This window comes from Excalfactoria chinensis, chromosome 15, assembly GCF_039878825.1.
Source record: "Excalfactoria chinensis isolate bCotChi1 chromosome 15, bCotChi1.hap2, whole genome shotgun sequence".
In the NCBI taxonomy this organism is placed as follows: domain Eukaryota; kingdom Metazoa; phylum Chordata; class Aves; order Galliformes; family Phasianidae; genus Excalfactoria; species Excalfactoria chinensis.
In genome coordinates this window covers 1124834-1151991 of record NC_092839.1, presented here as the reverse complement: position 1 = coordinate 1151991, position 27158 = coordinate 1124834, and the positions used below count along the sequence as shown (strand labels likewise).

The following is a 27158-nucleotide window of genomic DNA, read 5'->3' as shown; positions in this document are numbered from 1 at the left end:
CACATCTCTGCAGCACTCAAGACAGGCAGCACACTCAGGACAGAGCTGAAGTTTGCTCCATTCTCTTCTGTATGTTGAGCATCTGCTGGCAGTCAGTATGCATTGCCCACAAAGCCCAGCCCTAAGGCCCAGTGTGTGGGACTCTGGGGTCTCAGCACCACTGTCCCAGGGGAGGAGAGGTGATGCAGGGAGTGAGGATGAAGATGGGAAGGTTCACATTCCAAGCAGCTGATGAGATCTTCCTTCCTTCCCAGATCAAAGCAGCTCCTATTCATTGAGCACATGAACAAAGGAAGCAGGGAAGGCGCCTTGCCTGTGGGGCTGCCCTTCAATCCAGCCTTTCTGTAGGGAGAAAGTGAAGAAAAGGGGTGGTGAGCATGACACAGGGAATGAGGAACTGTACCTTCACAGCCACAGTTGGTAGATCTGACAGTCCTGCCTCCAGGCCAGGACATGCATCCCAGAACCCAAGTTCCATGAGCCATTTCCCATACAGGGACAACCCTCAGAGGGGACATCCCTGCAGATCCCTGGATGCTCCGAGGGCCTTGCAATGCAGCACTGCACCAGACTGTTAAAGGACCGGGCTTGTACGCTGGAGGCTCCCTCTAGGAGCATTGCTCTTGTCCGAGTGAGGATGAAGCACTTGCTTGAGCATCACAGCTAGGAGCAAGTCAGAGCAACAGCTGGCAGACTGAGTACGGTGCTCTGCAGAATGCCAGTGGGAAGAAAAGAGGAATGAACAGAAAAATAGCGTGCAAGAGGAGGTATTGAGTACCTGCACATGGCACTGGTACAGCTGTGCCCTGCATGGGCAATATCTAAACATCAGAAAGACAAAGACAAAGAAGAGACAGAAAACATGCAGACTATGAAAAGTGATGTTACAGAAGAGGTTTCTATGAAGTTTTTGGAATAGAAGCTCCAGAGGAGGTTTGACTGCTGCATATCACCCAGATCAACAGCTGGGAGAAAGAACTCTTCTCCAATATAAAAACACATTTGATGGCTGGATGGAGAATTGGAACTTATTTGGGTTAAAATTTAGGCTTCATTTTTAGATGAGGGTTATCTGGCAACAAAGACATCTTTAAACTTTCCATTTCTGTAATCATGATTCACCTGCCATCAGAGCAGCAGGGCTCCAGGCTGTGTCCTGCCCCACAACTCAGGGCTCGCTTGTGCTGCCCACAGCCTGCAGCACACTGGGGAAAATGAGGCAGATTAAGAGGTTGTGAACCCCTTGAGAACTCCTAATTTAGTTAGAGCATGTAAAAATGCTTATTTCTAAAACTAATTACAAAGAAGGTAACGTTTATAAGAAAAGCAGTGAAAACAAGTTGCAGAGATTTCATAGAGAAACTCAGTGAGGTGATAAAGATCTGTATTTCCTGTCTGCAATTGTCTGAAGAAAACCACTGCATGCTGACTTTTGGCTCTGCTAAGGCTGCAGGTGCCATCACAACTGCCCAAAGAAGTTCCAGTTTTGGAGATACCAGCTGGCCAACAGGGTGCCACAAGACCTGGTGCACCACTGCTGTGTGCAGTAAGGGATAGAAATACGTTAAGTTTCTCCCCATCCTATGAGGTTTGTACCATGGATGAGGATCTGCCTGCCTTGAGAGGGACAATGTGACCCATAGGTGAGAGGGTGTCTGTTTGACGTGGGCCAGGAAGCTGCCATGGGGCGAGGGGAATGGCCAGGCCATGAACAGTGCGAGAGGAAAGTGCCAGCTCTGCTGCTGAGAGGTGAGAGGTCCATGCAGGACATGAAGATATTGGAGTAGCTTGGCCAGGTGTAAGCAAGAGGTTGTGCCTAAGGGAAGATGAAAGGTGGAGAGAAGGAAGAAGAGCAGATGACAGCTGGTGCAGCAATCGTGAGACAGGGGCAAGAGGTGGATGGATAGAGGAGCTATGTGCATCCTGGTGCCACGGTTTATGCACAGGTTCACTCACCCACCAGTGGTCATCCTCCTTTTCAGACACCACGATGATCTCGCCTGCACGAAAAGTCAGCTCATCTTCCCGGTCAGCACTGCAATCATAGAGAGCGCGGACCCTGCGGAACTGCAGTGTGTTCTGCAAGCAGGAGAGAGCACTGTCAGGCCTCCTCCATCCCTTGTGTCATCCACCAGCTTTGTCAGACACAAATACAACAGCTTTAGTGCTTTGCTGCCACTAACAAAAGGACTAGGGAGAAGGGAAGTCTCTGTAGTGCAGAGGGATGAGCCAGAGAGGACACTGCACCCTTGCTGGTGTCCAGAAGCGTACCCTGCCTGACCTGCCAGCTGCCTGAACTCATAAGTAAGGTTTCTCTCAAAAGACACTGGAGCATGACAGGGCTTTTGGCTAGCAGTAAATAACAGCGATCATCCCTGTGCATAGCATGCACTGGGAGGGACCTGCCATTTCCACGCAGAGCATTCCCAGCATCTGGTGGGGAGATGTCAATGCCAAGGAGGAGCAGCAGTGGGGCTGGGAGGAGGTGCTGCTGGGTCCAACTCAGTTCAAAACTGAAGACAGTAAATGCAGAGGAGCTGAGCCTGTGGCCACCTACCGAACTGCCCCTCCAAGCAAGTGGAGGTGGGACATCTGAGGTGCATCCAGAACTGGGATCTGACTCCTGGGGGGATTGTTGTGGTCCAGGTTGTCCTGCTTTTCTGGAGACAGATGCATAGAGGCAGTCCACAGCCATCAGGGCACCTACAACACAAGCAGGACCATCATGACTTCCCTCCTTTAATCACATGTAGACAACAGCAAACACCACTCTTGGGCAACATTGTGCAGCAAGTACAGAGCCAACAGTGGTGGGAGCTGGGATGCGCAGCTCCCAGGTGACCCCAAGTTACTTTGGCTGCACAAAACAAGGGCCAATCTCATTCAGCAGGTACTGAGCTGAAGACCTCCAGCAGGCCCTTCTTCCCCCAGTGCAGCCCATCCCCAGTTTGTTACCTGAAGCCAGGCCAAGGATGGGTTTCTCTGGACTGAGCGGTACCCAAGGAGCTGGATCTGAGGATGTGCGCTTGTGCTTGATGCTCAGAGGCAGGGAGGGGCTCCTCCTGGTTCTTGTGTCCTCAGCAGAGATGGATGAGCTGGTCAGGAGTGGACGTGTCCTTTCAGGAGCTAAACAGGGAGAACAAATACGTCATAGGTCAGCAGCAAGCAGACCTCCTGGAAGTAAAACTCCAGGGGAAAATTGGCACTGTGCATTGACAAGAATATTTATTTCTCTGCTTGGAAGTCTGACTGGAGAAATGTGTAAGCTGTGACAGATGGAGAGGTGATCAGACAGGAATTTGCAAGTCTCCCAGAAAGCAGGACAGCTGGAGGAACTGGGGACCTCCATCTCTCAGATCTGGGACACATCATGGAAAGGCTGGGCAAAGGCAGCAGGAGCAGTCTGATCGAGGATCAGAATCGCAGAGCTGCTGTTTCTACTGGTGGCTTTTCTTTCCCTCCCTGTCCCAGCAGCAGCAGCACTCAGGAGAGTACAATGCATCCTAACAGTGCCAGCACAGGGGCACCAAGGGTAAGGGTATGCCATGCTGATCCTCACAGCAGGGAAAACAAGTCAACCTTCTTCCCTCAAGGAGAAGATAGAAGGACACCCTACAGCACCAGACATGCCTTGTCAGCACCCCATCCTCTGCTGATGGAGCTATGCTGCATAGCTCCAGCAGATCACCCCAACACCCCACACAGGATCTCACCTGACTTTGTCCGATGGGGAGGGAAGGGAGGTGGGTAGGAGGGGGCTGGTGGCACATCCAGGCTGTGGAGGTGGGCATGTGGCAAGATGTAAGTGTCAGGCCACCTCCTCTGGGGCACTGGCCCTGCTGCTTCTGGTCTGGTGGCAGTGGCAGGAGGCTGGTAGCAGCTCCCTGGACAGGGAGACCCCCTCTTCATAAGACCCAGCTGGAAAGAACATATTTGTAAGTTAGAGTATCCAATGTGAATGATTAGCCAGCACAGGAGCACCCACTTCAGTGTGGTGGGAGAAGGGCCAATGGTGGCAAGCATGGACCTGAGCCCATGGAGAGTCCTCACCTTCTCATCCAGCTCATCATCACTCTCATACATGTCATCCTGGTCCAGCCACCACTCGTACTCCACATGGACATGCAGGTTGAACTGGTTGTTCTGGGCCTGCAGCAGCTGAGGTATGGAGGAGCCCCCTGAGGACCCACCAGCGCTTTCCCACTGCACCAGCTCCATTTCTGACAGACCATTTGGTCATGGAGGAAACCACCACAAACTGTATGTGGTGCTGCCAGCTCAGCAGGCCAGGAGTTTTGCAAAGTTGTCCAAATACACACTGGGACATGGCCAAAGCAAGGCTTGGGCTCACCAAGGAGGTGCTCTCACCCTGTGCAGCCTGGTACAGTTTCAGGTCTCCCTATCTGGCCTTTTCCAAACTACCCAGCCCTGAGGCACCCCACGACAGCTGGGCCAGAACAGTCCCTGTGGCACCTTCCTCTTTATCCCACACCAGAAGTGATGATGCTAAAGGATTTGGATGGCCCTGCACCAGGCACTCGAGCAGTGCCTTTCCCTGTCAGAATGTGTCCCAAAACCAAGGCACCGTGTCTTACCAGCTCTTCGCACTGGTGATGTCTTGTCCTCCTGGCAATGTCCAGGGCCGTCTCTCCTGCTTGGTTAGCTGTGAGGGGAAACGGCAGCCTTGAACCTTGCTCAGGGAAGTGAAGAGCATTGCTGTGTGTGGGCAGCCTGCAGGCTCACAGCAGAAATGCTACAGTCAAGGGGGAAAGAGAAGAGGATGTGCAGCGCAGGAGGAATAAATCCCAGAGAGGCTGAGCGGGGTGCTGATGGCACTGAGGACACAGATCCTACAGATCCCATCAGATCTACCTGCTGCTTCTAGAGACAAGCACATGAAAAAGAAGGGACAGCCTAAACAGACTGAAACAAAGGCTCAGGCCAAAATTGATAATGGTGGGAAGACGAAGAAGGGGTCAAGAGTGATGAGACACCCAGATAAGGAGAGATGGGTAAACCCTGCTGGCTTACAGAAATGGCACAAGGAAGGACAGAAGAGCACAGTCAAACTCCTATGTGGCTACAAGGACATGCACCCAGTCCCTATTAACCCCCTGGGGTCTCTCCGCCCCTGTGGGAAATGGGCATACTTAAGGAGTGCCCAAAGAGGAACGGCTCAGCACAGCCATCCCCTTGATGACACTGGATGGCAAAAACGTATGTGACCTACCAAGTCACTCAGGAGTTCAGCCTTAAAGTTCACTTCTGTGCTGTGAAGAAGACACTCCCAGCCATGATGAACGACCAGACCTATGACCTGGGCTCCAGAGCACCAGCACACACTGCCTCTGAACCAGTACGTCGTCAGCCCTCCAGCCCATGCCCCAGCATTGCACAGCTGGCTTTGAAAATACACCCTAAGTGCCTGTCACTCTATGGGCAGGTTTCCCACAGCACCATCATTAACCTGCTTCTCCTGAACCTCCCCAGCTGCAGGCAAGCCCTACTGATCACTCCAGCAAAGTCAGAGTAGAGATAACCAGAGGGGGGAGAAGACTCCAGGATCTCCCTGGCCACTCACTGATGGTGATGCTTGCTTTGGCCTTTAGCAGCAGTTTGAGGCACTCAGGTTTGTTGTGAAAGCAGCAGTAGTGAAGCGGCGTGTTCCCCACTATGGTCTGCTTTTCCAGGCTCCCGCTGCAGCAAAAGGTGGATATTGTTAGCAGGCTGAGCAGAGCTGCTGGCACCAGCCGTATGCTGGTCCACATGTCATTCTAGCCACCTCAACTGGAGCGGACTTTAGAAGAGGTGGCCACCACCATCATCACATCTCAACTCAGTGATGAGGGTAGCCAAGGCCCCTCTGCTCTAGGGACGGTCACCCTAAGTCCACCCCAAGGCACATTTGCTGGGATGCCTGCTCTGGGACTTCTTGGGAGCATTTTGGAGAAGCCCTACACTCTTTTGCTTTTCACTCACGCTGACTTAGTCGTGACGAGTTGACCAGATATCTTGAGCTTACCTGTTCTGGACAAGAAAATCAACAATATGCAAAGAGGTTCGATCAGACAACAGCACTGCCAGGTGGAGGATGGTCTCCCCAGGTTCCTGTAACAGCGCAGAAACAGCAACAGGATGGGACTGTGACACCAACAGGGAGGAGCTATGTCCTTTGGGAACTGTTCTTTATGCATCCCTAAGAGATGAACAGGAGCTGCTGTGATTTGTCTCTCTTCATAGCCATGACCACCAAGGCTGGAGAGAGTTTAAGAAACATTTAGAGGTGTGGAGCCATGTTTCTCAAGGAAAGCTTTTCTAATTGTGCTTTCCTCACCTTCTGCTTTGTCCTCCACACAGCCTCTTCCTTTTTCTCAGAGGCTTAACCACTCATCTTTTCTTAACACCTGCCCTTTACCTGACACACTCCCAATGTATTTATGATAGCTTTATGAAGAATCATTCATCCCCATTTCACATTTAGAAACAGTAACTGAAGGTGATTTTTTCCCCCAGCCCAGCAGCAGAACTTCACGGAGTTCACCATTTCAGGGTGTGCAACTGCTGCTCCACACAGAACTGCCCCTCACCTGTCTGTTTTTCACAGAATCACAGAATCACAGAATGACCCGGGTTGGAAGGGACCTCAAGGATCATGAAGTTCCAACCCCCCTGCCTGGCAGGGCCACCAAACATACACCTTTACTAGATCAGGTTGCCCAGGGCCACATCCAACCTGGCCTTGAACACCTTCAAGGACGGGGCATCCACAACCTCCCTGGGCAGCCTGTTCCAGGACCTCACCACTCTCCTAGTAAAGAACTTCCCCCTAACATCCAACCTAAATCTTCCCTCCTTCAACTTAAATCCATTTCCCCTAGTCCTGCTATTATCAGCCCTTTCAAAGAGTTTACTCCCCCCCTGGGTGTAGGTTCCCTTCAGGTACTGAAAGGCTGCAATGAGGTCACCCCGCAGCCTTCTCTTCTCCAGGCTGAACAAGCCTAACTCCTTCAGCCTGTCCTCATAGTGGAGGTGCTCCAGTCCCCTCATCATCTTCGTGGCCCTCCTCTGGACCCTTTCCAACAGCTCCATGTCTTTCTTGCACTGAGGGCTCCACACCTGGACACAGTACTCCAGACGGGGCCTCGCAAGAGCCGAGTAGAGAGGGACAATCACCTCCCTATCCCTGCTGACCACCCCTCTCCTGATGGAGCCCAGGATCCCATTTGCTTTCCGAGCTGCCAGAGCGCACTGCTGGCTCATGTTGAGTCTCTCGTCCATCAGGACCCCCAGGTCCTTCTCTGCCGAGCTGCTCTCAAGGACCACTCCTCCCAGCCTGTATAGGTGCCTGGGGTTCTTCCGGCCCAAGTGCAAAACCTTGCACCTTTTTCCCAAGACATCCCATGCTGAGGGAGCTTTTTGCTCATTGCCATGACAGTCTTCCACCAGGTGTCATACCTGCAGGTGTGCCTGCACAGGCTTGCTCAAATCCATGTTCTCAGCGTAAGCTTGGAGCAAAGTAAATATGTCCTTGCCCTTGACAGCTTCTGGAAGGTTTAGGTGCTGAGCAGCAGGGCTCCTCTTGGCATATTTCTTCCCAACATACTTGGAAATGATGAATTCTTTCCGCAAGGCCCTGACAGAGATGAGCCAAGAGAGAGTTAGGGGCCACAGAGCAACCTCATGAGCATACAGGGACACCCCCTCCTCTCCAGCTGCCCCAGCTGCTTTCCTCCTCTCTCCTGTGCACCTGCCAGGCAGTGCAGCACCTTTCCCATCCTTGTTCCCAGCAGGGATCCCACCCCAATACCTTTCTGGGAGGGATGGGGAAGCATCAATGTGTCTCCCTGTCTTCCAGACACTTCCATACTCTCCATCACCTCTTCTCCAGATAGAGAAGGGTTCTGTATTGGATTCAGCTCCCCAGTGAGATGTTGGAGAAGCACCATATGATAACTGGGTAGGAGAACCCAAAGATCAGCAGCAGCAGCTGCTGGAAGATGGCTGGCCAAGAAAGTCCTCCAGCTGCAGAGCATGAGGTCAGCAGAAGCAGTGGCCAGAGAGAGGATCTGGTGGGCAGCAGGAGCCTCAGGGCTAACCAAGTCCTCCCAACAGCAAAGATAATTGCAGAAGAGCTGAATTATTACTATTTCATGTGGTTTCAGTTTTCTCAGCAGCCAAGTCCAAGGGTGGACCTGGCAACCTTGATCTGCTCCTGCAGTTGCATTTTCCAGCTCTCCCTGCTCTCTGCTGCCTGGCCCCTACCTATCTGCTTGCTTACTGCAGGGTAGATCCACACTGCCTAAAAGGTGCCCTAGTTGGGACTTACACACCTGTAATGTACTCTGGCTTGTGCCTCTGCAGACCCTGATGGTCCCCTTGGCCATGACTGCCCCAGCTACTGGACTCCCTCAAGAGCTCTGCCCAATTCGTGTTTGCAGCACTGAGCCCTGGAGAAGCCCCCAGCTATTGCTGGTACCAGCCACCACCTGAGCTCTCCGCTATGCTTTTCTAGAAGCTGGGCCACTTGAGGATGAGCAACAGAGCTCATGTCACCTGAGAAGTCCTACAGCTACCAGATCTGCTCTCTCCTAGATGTGAATCATGGTCTGTTCTTGCTGCTTTCTAGTTCCTACTGCTTCTACAGCCACGGTGCAAAAGGCCCAGGAGGAATGATGCGCCTTCCCCTCCTTCCTCACCAGGTCCCTTTAAGCCAGATATCCTTCTTCTAACCACCCAGAGACAGGAGGACAGCCAATTCTTGTTACCTCTGTATTATCTTAGCAAAAAGGTCATCTGATATCTCAGGAGAGGGTTCTGAGGCCTCCATCCATAGCAAATGCAGCAACAGATACATCCCCACAATGCTAATGAAAGACACAGGCTGGAAGTCTGCAGAGCTGTGTCTCTCTGCACTTACGTTGCATGAAACTTGGCCATGCATGTCATGATGCCCACCACTTTTTTTCTCACCATCTCTCCTTCCTTACTTCATCCTACACTGAGCTCACCAGCCCAGGGTCCCAGCTATTGGGCATGGTGATCTGAACTGCACCCACATGTGACTCTGCTCTGTCCCCCCCACCCTCCCACTCTTCCCTTCCTGCTGATGTGCACAGCTACAGCAGTCCTACTTGGCAGCTCCAGCTTTTCGTTTTCTCGTCTTGTCTTTCCCTTCCAAGCCCTGTTTCCTTGATCCTGGCCCTTGTCCTGCTGGCTCTTCCTCACATCTCCAGTCTCCTTTAAATCTGTCCCATTGATCTTGATGAAACTGATTCCAAAGAGGAGTTGCAGCCTGGGGAGGAGATTGGGCAGTGCCACGTGCCTGGCCACTGCGGGGAGCAAGCAGGACCACAGAGCGTGCCCATAAACACTGACTCCATCAGAGCAACTCACATGTCACTGTGTGCCACGGGCTTCAGGGAGAAGCTGGAAAGACTGGCTTCCATAATGCCATTGAAACCAGCGTTGCCAATGTTCCTCGCCAGCTGCAAAACAGTCAAGCTAGAGGTGATGTGGGACATGTAGCTTCATGGCAGCAGGAGAGAAAGCTCAGGGCTGAGGTGCTGGCCAGGTATAGAGAGATGTCAATGGGCCAGAGACTCTGCACCAATGGCTGCTGCTGAGATGTCCCAACTCCAGCAGTACAGCCATAGACCTGAGCCCTGGATTTGGGGCTGGGTGAGCAATGTCCCTGTGAGTGCTCCCATCCCCTGTCCAGACACCAGCAGCTCCCATCATGGACTGACCAAACCTTTCTCATTCATGAACATGCTAAAACAGTGCCATGGAAAACCACCAGCCCCCTGTCCACCCCATACTCTGCTCAACCCTGATTTGGGCTCAGTCCTGCCCTGCAGCTCTCCTGCACCAGGGGACAAAGCTGGAAGAGATGAGAGACCCAGGAACAGCAAAGGGACATCCTCATCTCCTTGAAGACAGCATAACCATGAAGTTCCATGAATTACAGCTTGGTTCAGGAGGGAATGATCTCACTGAACTAACTTGGTTTCAGAAAGGCCAGAGCAAAAAAGAAGGAGCAAAAAAGAACACAGCAGCAGCATCCTACCAGCAATTCGGAGGTTGCCAGCTTGTCCAAAGACAGTGACTGAATGCGGGAGATGTGGACACCCATCTCTCTGTGAATCCCAGAGCACTCAATGCAGATCAGGATGCCATGGTTAATGGAGAGCCAGGTGGGATCTGCAGAGAATACACTGCTGGGTTCACGTCCATCTCCCACCTCTCCTCTCCACCACACAGAGCACAAGCTGCATAGCAGGACACACAGCAGAGAGCTGCTGGAGCAGGAAGGGGAGGCAAGCAGCTGTCTCTCACCTGGGGCCAAGCAGTCACAGCACTCCCTGTTCCCAGGCATGTTTCTGACCTCCTCAACTATGGCCCGGGTCAGCTCCTCCCTGCTGCTCTCCACTCCGCCCTGTGCCTTGCTGAAGGCCAAGTTCAGTGCCTCCTCTTTGCTGTTGCTGAGGACAGACACCCATCTGCATGGGCAGAAAGTGACTTAGGAGAGGGCCCAGAGGGGAGGGACTGGCTTCCCATGGACCCCCTACCCCCAGCACAAGGCTCCTGCGCAGGATGCAGGCAGAAAAACGGGTACCAGGAACCTCCATGAGTCCCTGTGACTCGCTCAGCCCCTAAAGCAATCACAACACAGCAGGGATGGAAAGGGCATCAAACAAGGGCAGCAAGGAGCTGCGTAATTAGCCGACGAGTTAGCTCCTCCTCAGAAGCCAGAGGGATGGTTTTTGATTCCCACCAAGCTGCCCCAAGCTCGCAGTACTTACACGAAACATTCCTGCTCGTCCTCCGCCAGGAAGCGGTACGTGCGGTTGTCTGAAAAAGACACGGCCATGCTCCGCTGAGCACCACCTGCTGGGCTCAGCGTAACGACAGCCCCCTCCTTCCACCCAGCCCCTCCTCACTGCTTCCCTGGCAAAGCGTCCTGCTCCCGGCTTGGGGCAGAAGGATGCTGCTTTTGGCTAAGCTACTACATAGCAAGTATGTGCCCATCTCATGCTCTGAGCGTACACCACTGCTTTGGAGCAGTTACCCCACAGCATCACTTTTCAGTCCAACACAAAGCTGAGCTTTACCTCCTCCCTAGCCATGTTCACTTTTTGAACCCAAAGCACCAAAGCCACTCTGGGCACTTTCCAGAGGAGCAATGGGGAAGTGGCAACACTCACGTGAAACCACATCGAAGCATTTCTTGTCATCCACATTTGGCTTCACCTGGCACGTCAGGAGGTTCAGCTTGGCTGGTGGGCGGTTGGGCTATGAGAAGAACAAGGAAGTCTCAGTACTCATGGCATCAAAGCACTGAGACAGCCAAGGTCAGGCTGGACGGGGCTCTGAGCACCCTGATGGAGCTGTAGGTGTCCCTGTTCATTGCAGGGGAATTGGACCAGATGACCTTTTAAGGTCCCCTCCTGCTCAGATAATTCTGTGAAAGGGTGATGGCCCAGCAGTGATGATCACCACCAGCCATGGAGCTGCCTCAGCCCCAGCACTTCACCCTTAGCTCTGCTTTTGGGAGCAATGCAAGAAATAGCTACATGGACTTCTTCTTTTGCATCAGCCATCCCATGCTGGGGTCCCTGGTCCCCAGGTTCAGTTCCTTCCATGCACACAGGTGTGGGGGGGCCTCCCATGGTTGTCTCTTGGATTGCAAGGACTTCAGGCTCAGTGGGGCAGCACAGCAGTGCAAGCACTAGGCATGAAGGCTCTGCTGGGTCCCAGAAGTTGCCAGCATGGTGGGCAGCTGGGGGTCAACGGGGGTGGGCAGCAGATCCCAGGCGGAGGTAGCATGGGGTGGAAGAAGCAGTTCCTACCATGCTGTGAGAGACGGTCAGGTAGCCATTGCTGATGGTGCATTTCCTCTTCTGCCAGACTTTTCTCAACCTGGAAGTGAGCAGAGAGTGATGCAAGAGGAGCAGACCATCCATGCAGTAATGCCAGTGAGCACAAGAGCTGAGCAAGGTGACATACTGGCCCTGCTGCTAGGGTCTGTCACTCTTGGCCTGATGGGACCAAGACAGTCCCATTGAATGGCACAAGGATGGGCTTGCACAGACAGGCAGCACAGCTTCTGCAGAGGCAATGTAGGCACAAAGCATTGCTTGGGGCACAGGTCCTGGTAGGAGAGCACACAGACCTTTGCAGGAGTCCCAGCAAACAACCAAGACCATCACCTTCAAACTGCTCCAAACACCTCTAAGACCATACAGAAGTTAGGGAAAGAAGAAAGGGAAACTGAACTTCAGCCTGTGGTGAAGGAGACTCCTGAGCTCCAGTTAATGATTTTCTGTCCAGCTTCCTGTTTTTTAGGACCATTGACAGTCCTTCCCAGGCATGCACATCTCCTAGTGCAGGACCCCTGCAATTCCCAGCAAACGGGCTCCCCTGCACAGGTGGAAGGTCCCCTGTCTAGTGACAACAGAGCACTTTCCAGGTGCTCACAGTCTGGCTGCCAGGCATGGGCATAGGAGAGGTCTGAAGCAGCACGAGGGGAGCCCCAGCTCCCTGCTGGCTTTTTCCTCTGGCCTACCATGCCATCTTCAATGCTAGTTCTAATCTACACCTCATTTCTGTACCTTTCCCTAAATCTCCCACAGGAAGCTGAGCCCAACACTGACCTGTGGGGCAGAGAACTGGAAAGACAAAGTAGGGTCAAGGATGGAGGAAAGGAAGTGAAACAGAACAGAAAATACTGCCCAGCCTATATTAAAGTCCTTGTGCCACCCATGAAGAGCTCTCACAGAGGTCCAGAGGGCACTGGGCATCTTCATGGGGTAGGAATGTCCTCAGCCAGGCATCTTCCTCCCATCCCCCTGCATGGGAGGCCATGGGCAGCTGCCACAATGCCACGTGCACCTTGACCTGTTCCTCTGCCCTTGCCACCATCCCAGGAGAGGAGATCAGGCTGGGTGAGCCTGCCCTGGCCCCGAGTGACCAAAGCACAACTGACAGGGACACGCTGAATCCCAACTCACCCATCGCTTTTCTTAAAGAGGGTCCCTGTCTTCTCTGTGCCGTACTGCTTGTTCCCCTGCAGCTGGTGCATGTTGTACCGGGCCTGCTTGCTCCCCACGTCCTGCAAGGAGAGGGATGGCAGCAACCAGCAGTAACAGCAACTGGGCAGGGGCTGCTTCATGCAAGATGGGCCAACAACACCCTGGGAAGAGGGATCTGCCCTTACCTCTCTCTGCTCCAGTTGCAATGCAGCCTTCAGCTGATCCCGAAGGGTACACAGCTGCTTCTTCTCCTCGTCCTGCCTGACCTTCAGCTGCAGGGCACACAGAGCTCACCGTGGGGAGGAGACTGCTGCATGCCCGCCCCAGGGAAACTGAGTCCTCCCCACCCCCCACGGCCCTCACCACCTCCATGGGCCCGTGGGATGCGGAGCCCTGCTCTGAGGTGGGAGGTGGCAGAGCAGCATGCCATTGAGCCACCATGGTATTTTCTGGAGGAAAAAAAACAGCTGTCTGCAGGAGTGTGGCCCTGACGGAGCGTGGGGATGGTTTGCATGAGGGATCAGGAAGATGCTGTGCACTGTTACCCCATTCCAGGGCAGCACAAACTCTCTTTTGGCTGTTATTACCACCACCCTGGGCAGCCTGTGCCAGTGCATCACCATTGTGTTCAGAGAAGACATTTTTCCAAACACCTAACCTGGGTCACACCCCAGGCCCCTGCAAAAGGCTCCAAGGGATAAGGAGAAGGAGGACGAAGGCCGAGCAACCTGGATCTGAGGTCTGAAAATGCTGGGAAAGCAACACAGACCTTCTGCAGAGAATGGGGGACTTGGTACCACCAGAGGTCAGGCTGGTTCTGAAGTCCCACTGTAGGCTTTGCCTTTTTAAAAATCATCTTCCTGTCTCCAGGCAAGGTATAACTGCAAGAGCCCATAGTAAAGAAGTGGAAGGACGCAGCCCCTGAGAACAGCTCTGAGAGAGGCAAAGACCCCAAGGAAGAGTGTGAAGAGCTTCAGTTGGCAGCAGTGGGCAGGGAAAGCCAGGAGCAGAAACCTGAAAGCCAGAGGAGCATCTAGGGAAGTGAGAATTGAATGTAATGCCTCTGGTTCCATCTCCGTGCTTGTCCTTCCCATTCTGTGCCCTAGGGTATTACACCGTGACTTTCCCACTCCCATAGATCACTGTGCATTAGAGGCGCAGGAAATGATGACCAACTGATGCAGAAGTCTCCAGATCTGCTTTTGCAGAGGCAGAGGCAGCCCCAGGACAGATGTCCCTGCTCTGTACCCTGCTCCCCTCAGCACACCCTGCTTCACATGAGCACTCACACTCTGCAGCTCCGGGATGAGCTCCTCTGTAAACTTCTTAAGTTTTGCTGTTGCATTTAAACATTCCTGGAAAAAACTGAGAGCAGAGGCAGATATAAGAGCACATTCTGAAATCCTGCTCATAGTGCTGGCTGTGAAGAGTACACTGGGCTCTCCTAAGCTGCTGGCTCATCAACACCTTCAGCAGACAGCATGTCTGTTTCATAGTCAACAAGGAATTTCTTAGGATATGAACTGTAAGAAAAAGTGGAGACTAAGAAAAGTTCAGGGCTCATAAGTCTGTCTTCTTCATAACCTAGATTTCAGTGACCACTGCTTGCTATCTTCTTATGAGATAATGAGGATGTTAAACTGAAGAGAGAATCAGAGAATGATTAAGGTTGAAAAAGACCTTTAAGATCATCTAGTCTAATCATCAGTCCATCCCATCGTGCTCACTAACCATGTCCCTAAATGCCACAGTTCCGTGTTTCTTGAACACCTCCAGGGATGGTGACACCAACACGTCCCTGGGCAGCCTGTGCCAATGCATCACCACTATTTCAGACAATAAATTTTTCCTAATATCCAACCTGAACCTCACCGGGTGCAACTTAAGGTCATTATTTCTTGTCCTGTCGCTGCTACCTGGGAGCAGAGCTCGACCCCCCCCTCACCACAACCTCTTTCAGGGAGCAATAAGGTCTCCCCTGAGCCTCCCCTTCTTCAGTCTAAATAATCCCAATTCCCTCAGCTGCTCCTCACAGGACTTGTGCTCCAGGCCCTTCACCAGAAGACACACCTCACTGAGATCCTTGGCTCCATCATCTCTAGGAGAACGAGATTTTTGTCATATTAGAGTATAGGCCAAGTAAGCTGCAAGATCTCTAGGTCCTGCAAATTAAACCACCTCCCAGACTGCCTGTAAAACCAGCACTTGTGAAGGGCAGTGAAGGCAAGCTGCCAGTTGTCTTACTTGAACTGTGAGTTGCAGTGCTTGATGTGGTTTTGCAGTAAGTCGATTCCTTTCTTGGTTTTGATTTCATTCACTTTGATTAGATACTGAAGGGAAAAGGACACAGGAGATGAAGGTGTAGCTTAGGGGAAAATGCCATTTAAGCACGTTTTCTTTCATATTGTCCTCCCTCCCATTAACTGTGAAGAGCAGTGTGTTGTGGTTCTTCCTGTTGGTCATGCTATAATGTGAGCAGCTCATGTGGCTTTTATGGGGTGAGAAGCTGGTGGCAGGCAGAGCCCATGAGTGCCAGTGTTTTGGTCTGGCAAATGGAATGGTGGACTCAGAATGGGTGCAGCTTTATCTGTGCTGTAAAGTACCATTCTTCATCTGAACTCCTTCATCAGCTCCTATCCCAGGCTGGCTTGGGTCTACTGCAATGCAGGCATCTCTCCAGCCGGGCAGACCCCAAAAGACTGGGACAGGAAGGAGCTGGGTAGATCTGTGGGGCCCACACCATGACCCAGCTGATCCCACTTGCCCTGTCCCTGTCCTTACCTCACACATGTTTAACTGGAAGGTCCTGCGCTCCTTCTCCAGCTCCTCGGCGATCTCCCCCCCACTCACCTCGCCCCGCACCATGCCATGCTGCTTCGCCAGCTCACGCTTCTCCTTCTCTATCTTTGTGCTCAAGGAGAGAGAACAGACACGTGAAAGGCTCCAACTGACTTGCTGTCTGCTGGAGGCAGCCAGAAATGAGTCCCCAGGCCTGGGTTTTAGGGTGAGGGAGCCAGGAAACTTACAGTTTGCTCTCATAGTCTTTGTAGGCCTTCTCAAGGGGCTTCTTGAATTCCTAGGAAGAACCAAAGGCAGTGACTGATGGTTACAACCAGGACAGATCCTACTTCAGCCTCATCATAGCACTTTCCAAAAGGGTCACCCTCAAATTGTAGAATCACAGAGTCACCAAGGTTGGAAAAGACCTGCAAGGTCCTCCAGTCCAACCAGTAAGGCCATCACAGCCCCATGACATCGCTGTCCTTGGGTACTAATGTAATAGAGAACTGTTTCTACTTCTACAAGGCCATTATTTTTTTTCCCGTATGACTTTGGAGACTTTCTCTTCTCCCCATGATCTCACTATATACACCTACATTTAACCATCAAAATCATTTGCACATAACACCGATGTTCTGCTCCATTCTCAGTGCTTACTGCTCTGCAAAGCTCTGTCTCACAGAAAGACAGGGTAAATCTGGTTAGAGGGGGCTTCTGGAGGTCTCCAGCCCAACTTCCTGCTCCAGGCAGGGGCAGTGCTGAACTAGGACCAGGCTTTGTCCATGCAGATGTCTGAAACTCCCATGGAAATGCCATGACCTCTCTGGGTCCTTGTCTGGGTTCTCTGGCCCTTGCAGTAAAATTTCTATATTGCATCAAGGCAGAACCTAGTCAGGACAGATCTTGCATTTATCTTCATTCTCATGAAGATGTTGAACAGATTTGGGTCAGGCTGCGATCGCTGTTGGATCCCATTAAAAATACATTCTGCTTAATCACAGCTAGTTGCCAGCAGCTGGTTTTTCCCCTCTCTTTAACTGAGTTCCCAATCTTCTTGACGTTGCCCTTAAATGCAGATACATTTTCCTCACATTTTGTATTCTTTCACCACCTCACTACGTGCTAGAAGTTCCAGATTTTTTACTCTCTTTCCATATTCATGTTCCTATTGAACACCAGTGGCCAATGGGCTGCCTAAGTGCAGGAAAAATACTATTACATAAAAGTGTAAAACTCTAGAAGGAGAACTGCTTTAAAAGAAGCACTTCCCTGCCCCATGTTCAGCCCCAGCCCCATCAGCTTTGCTTACCCCTTTGAGCTCTTTCATGTCTCCCTTTATTAAGGACTCCAGGGAAAAATTAATGTTGTGGTCCAAACTCTGCAACTGGAAAGGAAAGAGAGGGATCAAGCAGCTGGCACTGGCCACAGCGGTCAGGATAGCATGAGAGCTTCTGGAAATTGGGTGCATACCCCAGCTCTGTGCCTTGAAATGTTCCGCTCCTGGCCCTGCATGAGGAAGAGCAGCTTTTGCTAATGATGAGCAAGGAATGGGGAAATGGAGGGCAGGAAAAAATGACTGGGGATGGAGAACTGTTTGCAGCAGAGCTCTATCTTCTTGCTGATACCTACACCCAGGCCACCAAAAGGTATCATCAGGCCCACTGTGCTTCAGCAGCTGCTCATGAACACACAGAAGGAACCTCTCAGAAAACAGGCAGCTGCTTTCTAAGTCTCCAGCCTTGGAGGTTGGCAAGCTGGAAAAAGCCACAACCAGCCTGAGCCAGTGGTAGGGTATGTGTGGCTACATGCAGGACACTGGACTGGAGACCAGAGTGCCCTTCCAGACAGATCTTCTGTGCGCCCCAAGGCTCTTCCAGATCCTTCCTAATCCCAACCGTGTCATTTGCAGCACAAGGAAAGGGCCAGATTTAGGCAAATGTACCCACAGCGGAGTTTTGTGTCTCCTGAAAAGTCTTGCAGATGTTTCTGCGGAGTGTGAGAGGTACCCCAACTCATAATGAGCCTCTGGAAAGTGGTGCAGAGATGGCTCCTTGGCTCTGCTATCACTACAGCCTGACTCAGGCGCCAGGGCAGGAGCCCCAGGATCACCCATTTCCCTGCCGGCACCATGTGCAAGGGACGGAGGCATCCATCCTTCTCATGCTGCAGACCCCAAGTCTGACATGGCCATCCTCACCAGCCTCAAGCGATCTGCATCACTGCTTCTGCCTCTGCTCCTACCTTGGTCCAGGAAAGGGATGATCTTGGCCCTCCAGGCTGTGCACTAAAGCCTAGTTCTGGGGGACCACCCACCAATATCCCACTGTGGCCCATGGCCCTGCAGGGGACATGCAGGGGACAGGGCTGCCTACCAGACTCCTGATGGCAATCAGCAGCTCCTGGGAGAAGGCAGCGAAGGTGCTGAAGGCGTTGGCCAGCTGCTCCTCTCCCTCCAGCTGGTAGTTGGCTGAGAACAACTCCTGGGCAGCAACGTGGGCTGTGAGGTGGCTGATGAGGTCTGGGGAACATGGGTGGTCTTCAGAGAGTGCAAGGGAACAGCCAGGATGAACTCACTGCCAGGAGCCCAGCTCTGTTCTAGCACATCCCCCCACCCCACTAATAAGAACTCTGAGGACACAGATTCCCTGCTGCAATCAACCCAACGTTAGAAAGGATTCCCCTGGACCTTCCATTTCTGCCTCTCCCACCCCAGGCACCATCCTGCCCTGACCTTGTCCACAGCCATGTTCTGCCTTGGCAGCTTTCCTCATCTTCTGCAGCACAGTTCGGTCTGCATCCAAGGCCTAGAAATGTAGAGGTTATGAGCATCCTTAGGGACATTTTTGTAACCTGCAGAGTTCAGCCCAGGTCTCAACATCCCCAAGCCAGACTGTTCTGCCATCAGGTAGGTGATGGTCTAAAAGGCAGCAGTCTGTGAGTATCTTAAATAACAGCAGGCCTTCCTGATGGCATTCTGGAGGAAGTGACCAAATACTAGGAGAGAATTGGAAAGTATTTTAGAGGAAATTCAGCAGCAGGGTGGGGCTGGTACCACTGCTGGCCTTGTCCTTGTTGTGCACCACATCAGCCAAGGCATGCAGCTGAACCCCTGCAGCAGAGGAGGGTGTTTGTCAGGCTCTGCATGGGTCAGCACAGCCAGGATGGTCAGCACAGCCAGGACTGTGGCATCTGAGGGTCTTCACACTCACAGACATTCAGGTACCCAGAGTGAATTAAAGTGGAAGCTTTGGAGGAGAAGCTGCAGCATGAGTTGGGGATGTGACATCCCCAAGGCCATCGCCTCCACACCCCTGGGTTCCCACTGTTCTGTGTGCTCAGCTCCAAGAGGCAGCACTGCCTTCAAAGACCTGCGCACTGTCAGACACACACATGGATATGTTGTCAACCACGAGGAAGAAATTACAGACCTGGTGCTTGGTGCAGGAAACTCCAGCTCTCTTCCCTGCCTGCATTGTCACCTTGTGTATTCATTCTCCTTGAAGGCAGAGCTCTGGTTGTGTACTGGGCTCGGCTGTATGATTTCACTGTGTGCCTACCATGCTGCATGTGCTGCTTTGTGCCATGCTGGGGCTGCTCCCAGCAGCATGCATCCAACAGCAAGTTGCACACCCCAGGACTTTGCTGTACAGTTTCCCCCACACCCCTGGTAACAGCTGCTTTGCTGAAGCATTTCAGAAGCCACAAAAGGGGGCAATTCTGCTTTTCCAAGGTGAGACCAATGCCCCAAACCCCTGTGGTTGAAGCCCCTTCAGCTCTATCCCTGTGCCCATATCCTTCTCATGAGGAAGGCTCAGTTTGAGAGAGACCACCCATCCATAGTTTGATCTCCAGACATCACTTTCACACTCACAGGGCAGCTTTGTGCGAGTCTGGAGCCCCTGTGGGACTGAGTGGGCTAGAAAGGGCCTCACTGGGTCTGATGAGGACAGAGACCGAGTGTTCACTTCACCTTTTGGCCACACACACCCACAGTTCACCATGACACACCAAATCCTTTTTTTTTCAGCTTGGGTACAGGGTTCCATGAGGGACGGATGGAGCAGTGCTGGTCACAGGGCTGACCTTGAGGAGTGCTAGCAGCAATAGATGCACTTCAGCACTATTTATTGGCTTTCCACTCATTGGAAGATCCCATTGCACTCCAGGGCTGTACTGCCAAAGAGGAGATAAGGTCCCACTGAGCCCAGCTCACACCAGCACTCACCCTGTTACCGCAGAGCCTGCTTGCTGTCACCCTGCAGTGAGAGCCATGACCTGCCATTTCTGTTCACTCTGTGTCACAAGCCCCAAGACAAGGGCTCTGCAGAAAGGAACAATTTTTGCAGCATACATTTTTCTCTCTAACCACAACTTCCTGATGTAAGTAGCTCTGTTTTAAAGGGCTGAAGTTTTGAGTTTTACTTTGGGTAGATATAATGGAGTAACAGTTACAAATTAAGCAACACAAGGAAATTGCCCCATGCCAGGGGCTCCTAAGCGCATTCTGTCCTGCAGAATGCTGATAGAAAAGCCTCAGTGATCACCACAGATGATGGGAGCAGAAGGGTTGCTCAGCCTTTGGGCTGAGATGGCAGACCCCAGGCGCTGGGGTGGCTTGGGGCAGTGCAGCGAGCGGTCACAGCCCACAGACAGACCCTGGCAAAGCCCAGGGCACCATCCCCATGTCTGCTTGGCTTCCCAGCACTCCTTCCCCTCCTGCACTGCGCCTGCTGTTGTGTGTCAGGATCAGGAAGCAATGGCTTTTGGCTCCAGAGGCTTTGTGTTGGGTATTGCGCTCAGTAGTTGGCTCTGACCCCTTCTTCATGGACTTTTTGATCTGTTCATTTATTTGGCTGTCAAAGTTCCCACACTGGCATATCACACAATTCAGCTTTGGGCAAACAAGGTAACCCTCCCACCAGGCCAAGCACTGCTCTTAGATCTGTTTGGCTTTTACAGCGATGTTTGATGGGCCAAACCACTCCATCCTCTTTCACTGTGAACCAGGTATGAGACGCAGCCCTCCCACATCCTGCACATCGTGTTTGTCCCCTCCTGCCAATACCCATCACCCACTCACCGCACACAAACCTTTGCTTTGGGCACTTTACACCACACACCAGCACCCAGAGTAGCTCACACAATAAGAAACACAACAGTGACACCCATGTGAGTGCAGATCCCATGGGACTGCCAGGGAGATGGCTGCCCCGGCTCCCTCAGGGTGCCAGTTCCTGGCCCCGTACCCCACTCACCTCCTCCACGCTGCTGATGGTGGCCTTGCAGTGGCCCATGTGGCTGGTGAAGGTGGAGGTGGTGGGTGAGCTGAGGTCCTCCTGCACCTGCTGCACAAAGTCACGCACTGAGATGGGCGCTGCCATGGTGCTGGGAAGGGACGGAGCCAGAAAGGGGAACTGCAGGCGCTTTGGGGCTGGGTAGGGGGACAGGGCGGGGGGTGGGGCACCCTGCTGCCAGTGGGAGCACCTCACCTTGCACACCCACTATGCAGACAGGCGGTGCAGCCATTGCATGAATGCATGGAGAGGTACAGCTGCAAATCCTGCGATCCTGAGCCAAAACACTTCTAGGAAGGCTGCGGCAGATGCTTCCTTCTAAGTTACGGGGAGACTCAGCCCAGTCAGGCAGGGGAAAGTTCAACTGAAGTGGCTGCAAGAGCTGAGGAGCTGCCTGGGGGTGTGCATGTGGTGTGCATGGTGCACTGGGTGGCCTGGGCAATGCCAGGGTGCATCAGATGTACTGGTAACTGCTGGGGCATGCTGGGTGCTGCTGGTGTGCACCATGTGTGCTGGGTGCAGCGGGCACTGATGTCACACAGTGTGTGCTGGGGTGCACTGTGCATGCTGGGGTGCTACCTATGATGGCAGTGCCCTGCTGAGAGTGAGCTGAGGCTGCACAAGGAGCAGCGATGAGGTGTGAGGTGAGGTGTGACAGCCCCATGCTGACATTCCAGCCCTGTGCTACTTAGGGGAAGGGCAGAGGTGCACTGGGGAGGGCTGTCTGCAGCAGCATGGCCCGTTCCAGGAGCAGTGAGGAATCCCCAGGGATGTCAGAGAGAGCCAGGGAGATTTTATGGGAATTGAGCTGGAACTAGAGGATTTTCAAGGTTCCTTCCAGCCCAAACTGCTCTGTGATTCTATGATTCTATTCCGGTAGAAATGAATAGAATTCTATTCTGGTAGAAATGAATAGAATTGAGTTTGAAATAAACCTGATATCCAGCCCTGCACATGGCAAGAAAAGCTATTAAGTCGCTTGTGAAGCCTGCATCCCAGGGAGTGCTGCCATGTCCAGAGCTGTCCCCACTGCTCCTATGCTCTTGGAGCATCAGGAAGCACATGGTTACCTTGGCTCTATCATCCTCCTCCTCTCCTCCACCCTCCAGCTGCAGCAGGACCCTGGGAAGCCAGGGATCATCCTGGTCCCACCCCCACTGGGTCCCAGCACCAGGTCTGCCCTCTTCCACAAAACGTGCTCTGAACTCTTCATGCAGGAGGAGACCTGGGGAGTGCCAGGTACTGTCCAGCTAGGGCACAGACAGCCCTCTGTCCCCATCCCTTCCAGAACACCTCTCACTGACAAGAGCTGGCTCCTGCTGCCATGTCTGCAGTTGTGATCCTTTCCCACCATCCCACCCCAGTTAATGAAGAACTACTTTTTCCCAAAGCTGTAACTGTCCTGGAAGGAGTTTGCTTTATTTAGAATCATAGAATCATTAAGGCTGGAAAAGACCACAAAGATCACCTAGTCCACCCCCAGCCCATCCCCACCATGCCCACTAAACCACATCCCTCAGAGCCACATCTATACCCTTCTTGAAAACCTGAATGGTTGGTGACTCTACCACTTTCCTGGGCAGCCTGTTCCAATTTAGTAGGTTGGTTACTTGATTCCTTGGTATCTCATAGGTACTTAGCAGGAGATGTGACTCCCTAAAGAAAGCCTGGCCTCTCACTCTCTGGATTGCCTGTGCACTTGCAGGGTTTCCTTAAACTTCCTGGTCTGGACTCAGTTATTGCAATAATCACCACTGTTTTTGTGTAGTTCTGCTCTGGAGAGCATTTATCCATTGATGATCTTCTCACTAATGTATCCAGGCATAGTGTAGATCAGCAGAACCAGGAAGACCGTCAGAAGAGCAACCACGAACAGCACAATGATGTACTTCTTGTACCGCTTCCAGATGAAGAACACAAAGGTCTTCATGGGGTTCACAAACCAGTTGAAAGAAGTTTTTGGCCGGCTGGAACATGAAGAAATGAAATGAAACTGCCCTGCCCTGGCAGCAGGAGTCCTGCAGACACCCCTACCTTGCTCCTCAATTGCACTGAACTCTCTGAGAAGTGGATTCTCCCTCTTCCCACGCAAACATCCACCAAAAGAGAGTCACCAGGCTGTGAAGGTGATGAATACAAATACTCACTTAGGCTTTTCCAGGGGTTCAGGCTCTTTTCGGCCCAAACCAACAGGATTCTTCTCAGCCTCCTCCACGGTCAGCAGCTGGAACTCTGCCTCTACTTTACCCTGGAGGGGGAACATAACAGAGTCACAGCTACATGCGCTGCTTTACAGAGCAGCTGCTAGCCATGTACCTTGCCAGGACTGGGTATTTTTCTCCCAGTTCCACTTGGACCCTGCACAAAGATTTGTGCAGATGGGTCATAGCTGCCTCTGCAGGTTATGTGTTATGTGCTATGTGCACACAGGACAGGCAGCCATGTCCCAGCAAAGTTGCATCCCTGGCTCTCCACTCACTCCCGCCAGAGCCCTGCCTTACCGTCAGGAGGTACTTGTTCCCACTGGGGTCTGTGAACTCAATGTCTTCTGATTTAACTGAGTTGCTCCACTTCTTCTTTTTCTTTTTCCTCTGTTTGGCCTCCCTCTCCTCTCTCTCCTCGTCTGCTTGATCTTTGAGTTTGATGAAGGGCCACCAGCCCCTCATGCGCTTATTGCGGAAGATGGAGAAGCGAGGCGCAGCGTTCTCCTTTGCCATCTTGATGGTGCATTGCTCTGAGCTCTTGGCTGCCCTCACCATGTCATGCAGTTTCAGCTCAATGGAGCCTGCAGGCACAGGTATAGCTCATGATCAAACCCCAGGGGGAGCCGCACGCATGTCTCAGCCATGCTCCCACCAGCACCAGCCCATTCCAGCTGCTGCAATGATCTAACAGAATAATGTACATTTACAAGGTGAGGGTCAGGCCACCCCACTCGCAGCAGACCATGCCTTACCTAGAAAGTCATTAGCTGAAATCCTATCATAATCCCAGACTTGGAGGACCAGAACAGCTGGTTCCCGAAATTCTGATTCCTCCACAGAGAAGACAGAGTCCTTCTTCTTGTAGGTGATTTCCTTCTCAGTCGGGAGATAGTTGAAGCGGAAGATGAACCTCCAGTTGAAATTGCCCTCCCCAGTCAAGGAGTTAAAGTGAACATCTGTCTCTTGCTTGTCATGGTCAAGCCCCTTTATCCAGCTGCAGGAGAAGCTCAGTTATCTCATACCCCTTGTCACCCTGCCCCAAAGACAAAGCAGAAGGATGGAGGATCTGAACCCTGTGGGGCAGCAGGAAAGGGTCAGAGAAACAAACTGGACCGCTATCTGTGGGGTCAGAAGTCAGGGGAGGGGAGGGGGAAGCGGAGGTTCAGAGGAGGGCCTTGGGCAGGGCTGGGAGCCAGACAGCCAGGACTTGGCCCCCTGCTGGCTCCCATCAGACCTCTTCACGTAGATGTCACTAGAAGGCTCTCCAGTTACTGGGTTGACATCATCAAGGATCACATCTTCTGTATTCCAGATAATCACGCGCAGCTCATAGCTGTGGAAGGACACAGGGATGAGTGAGACCTCTGCTCTCATGCTTGGCGTCTGGGAGGGCAAAACAAGTCTACACCAGCCCAGCAGGAGGATCTGAAATACCCCAGCCCTGTGGTATCCTGCCAGGGCCCCCGTGGCCCAGCCCAGCGGCCTCGTTAACTTGCATGTAGCCCTTGCTGGTGAGTTACAGTGCTGCAAGACAAACACTCACAGTGAAAACAAACAGCTTATGCAAAGATAATCCCTGGTGTAGTGCAAACCCACCCAGCACCACTTAGACACAGGAGCACAGAAAGGCGGATGCAAGAAGAGACCTCTGCAGTCTCCACATTAACCTCCTACTCTAACTTTGTTGTAGAGCAGGTTGACTGGGGCCTGGAGCATGTGAGCTTTGAGCATCTCCAAGTGAATATCCTCACACCTCTCCAGTTCCCTGAGTCCCCATCCCAGGATTTCTTCATTCTCATTATGAACAATATCCAGATGGAGTTTTCCTAGCTGCAAGTTGCACCTCTGAGAAGAATCTGGGGTCCTTCATCTCAATACTCTCATTAGATCACAGACAGCAGCAGATCAGCTCCTTCAGTTTCCTTTCTCTGGGCACCCGGGAGAAGGAAATCCTCCATTCACCAGCCAGAAAAGAGCTGGGTGAGTAGCTCAGACCTAGATTCCTACCTTCTGTATTCAAGGAGCTTAACCTTGCCCTTCACCAACACTGGTGCAGCTGAAACCCTCATGCATGAAGCCAGTGCACCCAGGACACCATCCCTGCTCCCAGGGGTGCTACCTGATAGGCAGTCGGGGCTTGATATTGACTGGTGGTGGTGCAGGAACGTCATTGGGAAACATGTCGATCCACATGTGCAGGGAGCCCTGGTGAGAGGTGACAGCAGAGAGGTTTCAGAAGACTGACCACCCTCTAGCTCTTCAAGGACTTGGCCCTGCAAGGAAAACTATACCAGAAAGCCACCACTGGTCACCCTTCATCACCACTCCCAGTGCTTCAGAGCTTTGTGTGGATTTTAGATAGAGTTGGGTAGAAAAAAAATAAGACCATCAAAATTGCTTCTTTTCGTCCCCACCCTGCTTCCAATAAAAAGCATTCCAGATGAGCTGAGTCTACTTCACACACAGCCTTTTGCAGCCTGGAGATCCTGTGCTCAGCCTGGCTCCAGTGCAAATCAAGCACTGAGCAGAGCATCCTGGCTCTCCAGCTCTTAGTGCTCGGTGGTGGATGAGCCACCAGACATGTTCAGTGCGTGGCCATCAGCATCAGCAGGAGGAAGAAGCTGCTCTTGGCACTGCTGCCCCACTGCCATCAAGCTTCTGCTGACTGCTGACAGAAACAGCTGCCCATCCAGGAAGGGGTAGAGCTTGGGATGCATGCCATGATGTGGAGACAGAGGGACAATAGGAATCAGCCAGGGTGCTGGTTACTGGCTGCCCTAAAGGTCATTGCCTGGAGCAATGTCGGCTTTGGACAAGGAAACACACCGCACCTGTACGAGCCCAGGGCTCTCTGGGGTGTAAAGGGATCGGATCTCCACGTGCTCTGGTACCAGCTTGTACCCATGTCCCGGCATCTCTTCCCAGTGCTGCAGGATGTACAGAGCCTTGTGCTCATCATCCACTGACCAGTTCTCATCAGCTGCTCCTCTCTCATCCCTCACAGAGGCCCCTGCAGCAGGACACAGCCATGGGAAAAGGGCTCAGTATGCCACAGTGAGGAGGAAAACGGTAAGCAGAAGATGAGCAAGCCAAGAGAAATAAGAGGAAAAGGGCAAAAAAGCATTTACAGTGGCCTAGGGAAAAGGATCCACAGGATGCTGAGCAGGATATGACCCTCTGGGACAGTTCAAGGTCTGTGGTGATGCCAGCAGACCAACAGATAAGAAATACTGCCCTGGGAGTGCTCGAGGAAAGAACCATATCACTTGGCAGTGACGCATGGCCATGCCCTCCATTAATTAACAGTCTGTGCTGCTAATTGACTCACTTGGCATAGAATGAAGCCAAATAACAGTTCAAGACCAAAGTAAAGCCTGCTAATGGTGAGAAAAACAGGAACCAGTGCGTACAGATGCACCAACCCACCCACAGCTGGGTTTACAGAGAGCATCTGCTCTTTAGAGATCACCCTGAGATGAAAACCACCCCAAGCAGTCCCGGACATGGCAGGTGTCCACAGGGCTCCAATCTGAGCTGCAGCCACATTTGCACCAGAGCAAATGCTGTCCCTGAGCTGTTTGTTTTTTTTTTTCAGATTGGAGCAGAAATTAGTGACAGCATTTTTAAATGCTTGTGGAGGAAGCAGGAGCCCTGACAACATGAACACTTCTTAGCTTCAGACAAAACAAATGATTTAGTTCATGTACAACCCAATACAAATATTCCAGTGAGCAAAGCACTTAGAATGGAAATAGGCCAAAATGACTCGAAACAGAGGCAAAACCAGCTCAGAATTAAACTGCAAGGTGATGGAGAGGCTGATGCAAGCTCTGTGGTTTCAGGAAGGG

General features: G+C 52.3%; 2 protein-coding genes across 3 annotated transcripts in view; both read right to left on the bottom strand.

Annotated features, from left to right (window-relative positions):
• LOC140259301 (arf-GAP with SH3 domain, ANK repeat and PH domain-containing protein 1-like) lies at positions 1-21199 on the bottom strand. 2 transcript variants are annotated; one of them, XM_072350459.1, is made up of 26 exons: positions 21068-21199; positions 18544-18616; positions 18185-18330; positions 17122-17196; positions 16058-16107; positions 15813-15942; positions 15276-15361; positions 14321-14396; positions 13217-13303; positions 13011-13111; positions 11850-11919; positions 11205-11292; positions 10803-10851; positions 10336-10499; positions 10067-10200; positions 9394-9485; positions 7456-7633; positions 6023-6108; positions 5582-5697; positions 4596-4663; positions 4051-4158; positions 3714-3918; positions 2956-3126; positions 2558-2703; positions 1957-2079; positions 1-342 (listed from the first exon to the last, which is right to left on the bottom strand). In XM_072350459.1, exons 1-26 carry the CDS (start codon positions 21191-21193, stop codon positions 268-270), a joined length of 2823 nt encoding a protein of 940 aa, XP_072206560.1. In that variant the 5' UTR covers positions 21194-21199; the 3' UTR covers positions 1-267. The 2 variants fall into 2 exon arrangements, with proteins under 2 accessions (XP_072206560.1, XP_072206561.1); XM_072350460.1 differs by lacking the exon at positions 4051-4158.
• A 1693-nt stretch (positions 21200-22892) lies between these two features.
• LOC140259181 (fer-1-like protein 4) overlaps positions 22893-27158 on the bottom strand; it is a 30573-nt gene continuing 26307 nt past the window's right edge. The window contains exons 39-45 of the mRNA XM_072350250.1: positions 26142-26320; positions 25430-25515; positions 24545-24643; positions 24063-24304; positions 23608-23891; positions 23254-23354; positions 22893-23073 (exon numbers count right to left, since the gene is read on the bottom strand). Coding sequence (XP_072206351.1) covers positions 22893-23073; positions 23254-23354; positions 23608-23891; positions 24063-24304; positions 24545-24643; positions 25430-25515; positions 26142-26320 — 1172 coding nt within the window. The remainder of the gene's footprint in view (positions 23074-23253; positions 23355-23607; positions 23892-24062; positions 24305-24544; positions 24644-25429; positions 25516-26141; positions 26321-27158) is intronic.